This window comes from Corvus kubaryi, unplaced genomic scaffold, assembly GCF_017639235.1.
Source record: "Corvus kubaryi isolate FWS band 111438036 unplaced genomic scaffold, C.kubaryi_AGA036_p1.0 37392, whole genome shotgun sequence".
Classification (NCBI taxonomy): Eukaryota; Metazoa; Chordata; class Aves; order Passeriformes; family Corvidae; genus Corvus; species Corvus kubaryi.
The window spans coordinates 13511352-13520191 of record NW_024581131.1 but is presented as its reverse complement, the minus strand read 5'-3'; the positions used below and the strand labels follow the sequence as shown (position 1 = coordinate 13520191).

Genomic DNA, 8840 nt, shown 5'->3' with positions numbered 1-8840 from the left:
TGGCTCCTTCTTTCCCTTGGGACCCCAAGAGGAGCTGGAGCTTCTCAGTATTGGTCCAAGAGCCCTGGCTGCAATCCTGGGAGGCCAGAGATCCTATGATGATCCAAAGGGATTTCTGGCAGCTGTTGCTCCAGCCCTCACCTGCTGGGCTGTGGTGGGCACGGGGGCACGCTGGCTCACAGGCGCACATCCTCATAGTACTCCAGCAAGTCCAGCCCGTCGCGCTTGCTTTTGCCAGCTCTGCGCAGCTCCGCCGGCCGCTCCAGCGCCGCCCGCGTTCTGAAGCGAGGCTGCTTGGGTTTGATGCCGTAATCTGCGGGCACAGCAGAGGCTGGGCTCGGCTGCTCCCAGGGCTAGGGACAACCACCCACTGGAGGGGTGAGTGCATGGAAAGGGGGTTCAGAAGGGCAAGGAGAGCACTGTACCATCCACCAGGCCAAAGTGCTTCTGTGGAAGCTCCAGGGGAGCAGAGAAATCCTCAGGAACTGAGTAGCTGTCCCTACAGAGGAAAACCAGGGCCAGGAGTGAGCCAAGGTCCTACAGCTCTTAGGCTGGCACAAGAGCTCCCATGTGCTCCGTCTTCCACCCAGTCTGGCCAGCTCTTGAGGCCTGGTGCCGCAAGTGCCAGCCCATGTCAGGGGCCCTGGGGTACCTGCAGGTACCGGGGCAGGGAGGAGTAGGAGGGGGGAAGTGCCATCACCTCTGGTGCGCAGGCTGTGGGAGGGCAGCCCCCAGCAGCAGGGCGAGCAGCAGCAGGCAGCACAGCATGGCGCACACCGACCGGTTCCACTGGTTCCACAGCAGCGAGGTCACAGAGGAGCCACCCTGGTTGCCCAGGACACCTGCTGGGTGGGGGAGGGGACATGGCCCCTCCCAGGTGATGCTGCTGTCCCTTCCTACCTTGTCCCCTTCAGGTCCTGGGCTGCCTCTGCCTGGGCCCTGCCAGCTGCTGAGCCTTCACTGTGCTGTCCCTCTGTATAGCCACAGCTCCAGGGCTGCCCCTATCCCTCAACACCTGCTTGTGCCTTCCTCTCAAACCCTCCAAAAGCAGGCCCTTGCATCTCGTATCAGTACCACCCTGCCCCAGGAGCCAACACTTCAGCATCTTTTTTTGCTGAAAGACTGAGCAAAGGGAGCGTAGTTCCTTGCCCATGGCTTCTCCATGCTGCTGTTACCATACTGCAGGGCCTTACCAGCTGAGGTGGCAACACAGACCCCTCAAACTGGCAAAGTCCTGTGGTCCCCAACTGTGGTGGCCCATGAGGGATGTGCATGTAGGACTACATTTCCAGTGCCAGGTGCTGAGGCAGCCTGAGAATCCCTCAGGGGTGGTTCAGGTAGGAATGTTCCTGATACCCACTTGGGGCACACGTTCTACCCAGACAGCTGCCTGTGGGGCAATGCAGTGCCACCAGCTGACTAACCTTTCATCCTGGCCAAGGGAGCCTCCACAGAAGCTCACTGCAGACTGGTGCCTCAACTGTCCCCCAGTTAGGAGACACAGGCCCCTCCTGGGCCCGTTATTAAACATGGCACAGCAGTATTTGCTGAATTAATCACTTCTCTGCCCTTAGCCAAGCCCCCAAGCACTGGCTGGCAGCCATTCTGCAAACCCTTTTAACACACATTAGGTGCTAGGAAAGCAGCCTGCACCCTGCAGCTCTGCATACCCCCAGGGGAACCCCAGGACTCTGGGGACTGAGGCAGGCACTGGACATTACAGAAGCTATAGTCATCAGCTGAGCAACATTTGGCACCCTGACACAGGACAGAGCAAAAGGCTTCTAAGGGGCATGGCAGACCCATCCCATGGCAGACAACTGCAAAAGCTGCTCTTTCTGACAGAGAGAGACCTGCTGGCAACCAGATACAGGGGATCCCATGCAAAGAGGGAGAGGCCCTTCAGCTCAGTTCTCTCCAGTCAGTCAGTTTATTTGACAGACAAACCTGCTCCAAGCAGATGGGCCAGGCACAGCCAACACAAGCAGGTTGCAGGTCAACCTCAGCACCTTGACATGTGAGACAATGCTCTCCAAAAAACCACTACACTGCCTGGCTTTATTATAGCACAGCTGTACAAAAGAAGAAAAATCAAGTGCTTCAAAAAAGAGGTTGCCCCATCACCATCACTGCAGCCGCAGAATGGTCCAGAGAAATAGGTGGCCAGGGTCTCCCCACACATTTAGTGTCCATCATTCACACCTAGATCTGTTTAAAAAATCACATACGACCCCCTCCCCACTCTGCAGAACAGGAGCTTCTCATTTATGATTTACCTGAAAATTAGACATTATCAACATCCCTTCCCCAGCCTGCTTGCCCTCCTTAAAAATGTCCAGCCATGATTTTAGCAGAGAATAATCATCTCATTAGCCCCAGTTATAGAAATAGATTTTCTGCCAAGCAGGCAAGTAGTCCATCAGTGGCCCTGAAACAAGAGAACAGAAGGATCACATGAAGAAATGCAAGAATTTAAAGCTGTGTGTCTATGGGGCATATCCCCACTTCTCATTATGATCCAAACAACCCCAAATCTCCATTTACACAACTCAGATGAACCCAAGAATAGAACAGTTACTTTTGCCAAGATGTGAGGCAACGCTGCAGTGCGGTGCCAGAGACCAGAGCAGGACCAAGAGGGGTGTGAAACATAGGCAGCACGGCCACGGTGTGGGACACCAACCACTCCCTCTGAGCTGACATGTTCAAGCTTCAGTGGGAAAGGGAGTCTACAATGTGCAAGGGGAAAACCCACATGCAGAGAGTCAAGAGGACACTGCTGTGACAGGGAAGAGGGAAGATAACTCAGCAATAGTGAGCAGGTGCAAACACAGAAGCATCTGCTGTAGAGCAAAATTGCTTATGTTGCACAGGGCTTAATGCAGGCTCCAAAGCCTCTCTGAAATCACTAACTGGAGGAAGTGGCTCCTGAGCTAGCCAGCTTTGTGACCTCCCCAAAGAAAGGGCAATCCCATGATGCCAGGCTGATGTAATGTCATCACTGCCATGAATCACTCCACAAAAGGATTCACATCATCGGGGGAAGAGTGGGGGGAAGTGAAATGGTGGCCTATAATAAAGGGATCCTCTGGTGAAGGACTAGAACACAGACCTGGTTTGGCCCCTTTGATTTACAGTCCGTTTCTGCCTGGTTCAATACTTCCAGGCACCCATTTATCCCTCCCGTCCACACTGCAGACTAGGGATCAAGGAAAAGAGTTCAGAACAAGGCTGCAAAGTGGGGCCCTGGTGCACCAGCTGAGGTGCAGAAAGGAAGCCCAGGAGAACAGGCCTAGGTGGCAGACACCGAGCTCTGCAGCCTCAGGGCACACAGTGGTTTACTACTGTCCTCAAGCCAGGAAGCAATTAATCTTTTCCTTCAGCATTTAAAAATTACTCAAGCATCAACACTGGGTGCTCTAGTGCTAACCTCTATAGGGACTTCCCAATTCCTTCCCTGGACTGGAAACCAACTGATAAATGTTCCCAACAGCCCTCATTTTTCTTCACCAGACAAAAATGGGGATATAAAAGTGGGACCCACTTACGTGTGACGAAGCCAACTCCAGGCACATAATCAGCCAACAAGCGCAGAAGGAGAAGGATCCTGCCCCTAGGAAGGGAGAGAGTATGAACAAGTCCAGCTGGACATCTCCTGCCCCAGCTGTTGAACAGATAAACAGCAATGGCAGCTGTTACACAAGGGCTCAGATTAACCTGGTCATAGGCACCCACACACCTTCAGATCTACTCACCCAGTCCCCTGACGCTATTTCAGTTAAAAGGGAAATTTTCAGCAAAAGCCCAGCAAGGGCCCCTTACTCTGAGTATCGGTCATAGAAAGGAGATCTCAGCAGGTAGTACAGCAGTAGGATGGTTCGTCGCCTCAGCTCTACCCGCTCTCGCCTGTTCAGGTCTTTCAGATCACTCAGCAAGCTCAGACTGGAAGGAAGAGGGCAGAGGAAGCTAAGTCACAGCAACAGCAGCCAGCAGGGAAAAGAAAGTGGGTTTCTAAAGCCCTCCACTCTCAGCTCCATGCAGAGCAGACCGCAGCAGCTCAGAACAGAGAGCACTGTAAGCATTGCAGAAGATGTGTCAATCTCCAAGCTAAGGACCAGCCCCAGTATGTATTTTTCTCAGTAGGGCCTGCCCAGGACTGGGGAATGGGGAAGTGCGATGCCCAGCCACCACCAACCAAGCACCAAGAAAGACTCTTCATCAGACTGACCTCGAGATGTCCAGGATTGCCGAGAGAAGCCAGGGCTTCCATGATCTCTGGCCCCATACTCCTAAACTCAATACTAGGAACACACGGTCAAGGAATTAAAAGATTCCTAACAAGAGGCACACAGAGAAGCAATCTCCTGGGTACCCAAAAAGTTCTGCCAAGTGCAGGCGAATACACCCTAAGGCAGGGCTGGGGGCCCCGGGGAAAAGGGCTGGAGGACTTGCACCCACAGCTCCAGCAGCTGAGGCCACCCACCGAAGTGTAAGAAAGGGAAGAGTCCCGAGGCCCACGCCCAAGCAGAGCCGCGCAGGGCACAGAGCGGCGAGACACTGCCCTGCGCCTAGGCCGAGCCCGCAGCACCCTCTGCCGGCATCCGCGGGTGGCGGGAGCCCGCACGGAGAAGGGCAGGATACGGTGGAGCAGGGGGCGGGTAATGTAGAGGGATTCTGCGATGGTTTCTTGGAGACCCAGAGGAGTGGGAGGCTGGTTCATCTCTTCCGCCCTTCGGCTCTGCGATTCCTCCCTCTGCTGGGGGGACCCCCAGTGCCGGGACTGCAGGGATGGGGCTGAAACAAGCAGGTCCGGTCACTAACACAAATAAAAGCTTTGTCCCAGCTGGAAACTACATATCACATGACTGCTAGTTCACTCCACGTGGACCTGGAGCCCCTCATCCCCCGCGGCCACTGGGATGGGGAGAAGAATCAGAAAAAGGTAAAACTCCTGCATTGACACAGAACAGTTTAATAATTGAAATAAAATAAAATAATAACAACAACAACAAAAACCCAATAATGACAACAATGAAAAAAGATGAGAAAACCCAAGAAACACAACTAATGCACAATACAACTGCTCACCACCTCCAGACAGATGCCCATCCCATTCCCAAACAGCGACGGGCCCCTCCCAGCCAACTCCCCCAGTTTATACACTGGGCAATGATGCTCTATGGTATGGAAGATCCCTTCGGCCAGTTCAGGCCGTCCATCCTGACTATGCTCCCTCCAAGCTTTTGTGCATCTCCTCACTAGCAGAACCCAGGAAACTGAAAAATCCTTGACTTAGAGTAACCCCTGCTTCTCAACAACCTACAACATCAGTGTGTTATCAACATTACTCTCATACTACACCCAAAACTTAGCACTGTACCAGTTACTAGGAAGAAAACTAACTCTATCCCAGACAAAACCAGGACACCTTCCTATCATGTTTCCCTGCTTTCTGCACTGTGAAGGTGTGAAACAGAAAAGCTCGAAGAGGTACTTGTAGGATCCATGCTCCTCAAAGCATAACCATGATGAAGAGTTGTCTCTGTTGCACGGCTCACATAGGAAACACAATTCAGGTGCTAGCCTTACAGCATGTCTCTGGTTTCTTTCATACCCCCACCCACCCACAGTAGGCCCAGTGAGTGGCAAGATATGTCCCAATACAAGGTTCTACCCTTTACCACACCCATGTCATCCATGAAGGCACAGAGCAGGAACAGCTCAGGCTGAAAACAGGCTTGGTTACTTACTGCTCTGGAGTGAGCGCACAACACGGCTGGAACGCCTGCCAACATAGGTCTGGTCCTTCCCTGAGGAGCTGTCTTCCATGCCTGCAGAAGAAAACAGCCACAGGGGTCAGGCTTCAAAGCCACATGCTTCACACCCCAGAGCTGGCAGCAGCACCCTCCCCTACGCTGCCACCAAGAAGAGCAGACCGAAAGGCCGATTTAGTGCAAACTGGACAATTCTGCAGGGGCTAACAGTAGGCAGAGGGTGAAAAGGTAAATCTGCCTGACATTGCCCAGGCCTAGGGCCTCTTTCCTCATCATCAGACCAGCGTACGTGCAGCCTGACTCATGGTTCAGCCAGAAATTCCTGGCTTAGTCTTCTCCATCCCCTCCTTCCAAGATAGCAGGACAACCCTGCCACTAAGCTAACTCGTCCTCTGCAAAGGGTGGAAAGTTCAACACAGCTCAGCCTTGAGTACGGACACCTTACGGTTCCATGTGCTGCACAAGCCGCTGCTCTGACGAGTAATTCTAGCAGGACAAGAGACGTGGCTCAGCAAGGCACCAAGCCAATGATGACACCACCATGGGCTCACCTTGAGGGTGGAGAGGCTGTTGCCTCTCCCTGTTCAGTGGCACAATGGGAGGAGACATCTGGATGCCAGCTTTGTACCACAGCAATAGCAGGAGACGAAGAATGGCTCTGCGAACAGACACATGGAAGTCTTCAATACCAGACTATGGAGTTGGGCTCCTGTTGCACTGGAGAGATGACTTCCACAGAAGAGGGAAACACTTAGGTCTCCTCAGAGCAACTGGCAAGGTGAAAAGTGTTAAGTGCTCCCTTCTGTGGCACAGCATCCAGTACACCGTGGGGCTCCAAACTGCCCCAGCCTCAGGGACTGGCAGCTCAGTCCTGTGTGGGATTGTTCCTGGGGTACTATGAAGTGCCCTCCAGGTCCCCTTTCCGAGCGCATGCTGCCCCTTCCCCTCTGCCCACAGCACTTACTTAGCCAGCTGGATGAGGACAATGATGGTCCACCGGCCCATCTCCCCCCACACCCTGGCTGTCCCCATCTCTGCAAAGACCTCCACGCATTCTAGCACACTCAGCCAGGTCAGCAGCTTCTGCTGGGGCAGCGACTGCAAAACACAGAGGGGAGGAGGGGGACAGGATGCAGGTTCTGCTTGGGAGTTAAAGAGGGCAGAAGCACAGCCCAGTCTGGTGGGACCCTCAGAAATAAGCACCAGATGGCCTTGGAAGTCACAGCTCCAGAAACAAAAAGCAGTGTCTTCACTGCAGCTGGAGCCTACACACAAGTCTATTTATCTACCTCCAAGGAGAAGCAGACTGAGACATTACAGTATCACATGGGGTCACTATTCCAAAACCAGGGAGGCCATCACATCTGTGTCTTATATTGCCTCTACCCCAACTGACACAGCAGGATAGCCTCGCGGGCTGTGGCACTGTGCCTGAGCTCCACAGCAAAACTCTCCCCTCCCCCTCATCCCAGAGCTGAGACACAAGACAATCTCTTCTCTGGTTAGAGCTGATGAGGGAGTATGCTTGGGAGTGGAGGGAAGAGGACCCAGAGCCCACAGGCACACCAGAGTGAATGCGTGCTGAACACAGCATCAGACTAGATTTCAGGCATGAACCCCAAGTCAGTGGGTGCTCTTCTAGTCTAGGTCTCTGCTCTCCACACAGGAACTTACTACTGCTGCCAACCACAGGGTTTAATCCACTGAAAAGCATCGATAAAGACAATACAGCTGAAACTCTCTTCAACTTTAACCACCAGGGAAGCAAGTCTTCTGCATTTCTCTTTGTTACACGCCTAATGCTCCATTCAGGGAGCTGCCTACACCTAACCCACACACTGCGCAGGTTTGTAACAGAAGAGCCTTGTTGGGAAAAACCCAACCTCTTCCCCATTCCCCAAAGGGTCTAACAAGGCTGGGAGCTGGCCTGGGGCTCATGCAAGAGAGACACAGCAGCAAGGTGCTTACCTTTGTCTTACTCAATAGAATATGCAAAGGAAGAGTCTGACAGATGCAATCAGAGCTTCAGTGCTCCAGAGCCACTGCTATGTAAACAGCAATGGTTTATTCATCAACACCTCTACCTAGCTCAAGTTCTGAGCTTCTCAAGAAAGCCTGTGAAGCTTCTGGTGAAAAACAGGGCCTGATTTCTGTGGTCCAGGGAGTGGTCTGGCCACGCCTCCAAGCCAGGACCTACGGGGCAGGGCTGCTGTTTCGCTTGCATTCGGAGGTTGCCTCTGGCTTCTCCATACTCGACCGTAAAGAGAGGCCACCGCAAAGACCTGTCAAGTTTCCTGACACTCCCTGAAAGCTCCTGCAAGGAGGAAAGCATGTGTCCCAAATCCTCCTCCCACACACTCCAGCCTTACCACTGGCAGGCTTTGCTGCAGGTCCTTTCGGAGAATCCAGTCGTTTAACAGCACTAGCAGGTTGGACGCAGAGTACACTGGAAAAAGAAGGGAACACCGCAGAATGGATGCACAGAAAGCAAGCCAAACCGGCCCTGCTGCCTCTGTCCCCGACAGGGGACGAGGGAAGGAGGGCAGCAAGACGTGCAGACTCCTCCCAGGAGCTGCTCGAGAATGCAGCCGGCCATGGACAAAAGCAGCACCCGGGGAGTGGACCCGCATGCACCCGGGCAAGGGCACAGCACGGGCCCCGGCCCCGGCCCCGCTGCCCACCTACCCAGCTCCGACAGCGCGTTCGAGTCCGAGAAGCGACCTGCGAAGAGAAGAGAGCACCTACAGCGAGCGCCCGGCACCGGGGGAGCCCCCGCTCCTCGCTGGGCCCGGTGCCCGCACCCCCCCGGCCCAGACCCCAGACGGAGGGACGAAGGTCTGCCCGCCTCCTCGCTCCCGCACCTGGCAGTAGGTAGGAAAGCCCCCGCACGGTGCCCTCCAGCTGGGCCGTGGCGGCCGGGTGCCGCCTCACGTACTCCTGGTAGCGCTGGCACAGCAGGCGCAGCCGCCACACCAGGCCGGCTCCGCGGGCACGGGCCGGGACTGCCGCCGCCATGGCGCCGCCGCCGCCGCGCTGCTTCCGGGGCCGCCCCCAGCGCGCCCCGCC

General features: G+C 54.6%; 2 protein-coding genes across 2 annotated transcripts; both read right to left on the bottom strand.

Moving 5' to 3' along the window:
* Positions 1-49: 49 nt before the first annotated feature.
* CUNH11orf94 (chromosome unknown C11orf94 homolog) lies at positions 50-1901 on the bottom strand. Its single transcript, XM_042038374.1, has 3 exons — positions 701-1901; positions 426-499; positions 50-313 (listed from the first exon to the last, which is right to left on the bottom strand). Exons 1-3 carry the CDS (start codon positions 766-768, stop codon positions 177-179), a joined length of 279 nt encoding a protein of 92 aa, XP_041894308.1. The 5' UTR covers positions 769-1901; the 3' UTR covers positions 50-176.
* Positions 1902-2031: 130 nt separating this feature from the next.
* On the bottom strand, positions 2032-8806 carry PEX16 (peroxisomal biogenesis factor 16). The gene is made up of 11 exons (XM_042038373.1): positions 8636-8806; positions 8460-8495; positions 8144-8220; positions 6739-6872; positions 6326-6432; positions 5751-5831; positions 4642-4794; positions 4229-4301; positions 3823-3942; positions 3549-3613; positions 2032-2428 (listed from the first exon to the last, which is right to left on the bottom strand). Exons 1-11 carry the CDS (start codon positions 8787-8789, stop codon positions 2370-2372), a joined length of 1059 nt encoding a protein of 352 aa, XP_041894307.1. The 5' UTR covers positions 8790-8806; the 3' UTR covers positions 2032-2369.
* Positions 8807-8840: the final 34 nt, after the last annotated feature.

Bases quoted from the DNA above. Each gene is read 5' to 3' on its own strand.
- CUNH11orf94 (XM_042038374.1), bottom strand. From the start codon at position 768: ATGCTGTGCTGCCTGCTGCTGCTCGCCCTGCTGCTGGGGGCTGCCCTC. The intron at 500-700 runs GTGATGGCACTT...TTTCCTCTGTAG, and splicing joins CCACAGCCTGCGCACCAGAG to GGACAGCTACTCAGTTCCTG. The intron at 314-425 runs GTACAGTGCTCT...CTGTGCCCGCAG, and splicing joins GCACTTTGGCCTGGTGGATG to ATTACGGCATCAAACCCAAG.
- PEX16 (XM_042038373.1), bottom strand. From the start codon at position 8,789: ATGGCGGCGGCAGTCCCGGCCCGTGCCCGCGGAGCCGGCCTGGTGTGG. The intron at 5,832-6,325 runs GTGAGCCCATGG...TTTCTTCTGCAG, and splicing joins ACAGCCTCTCCACCCTCAAG to GCATGGAAGACAGCTCCTCA. The intron at 4,302-4,641 runs GTATCCTGCCCT...GTGTGTTCCTAG, and splicing joins TACCCGCCCCCTGCTCCACC to TATTGAGTTTAGGAGTATGG.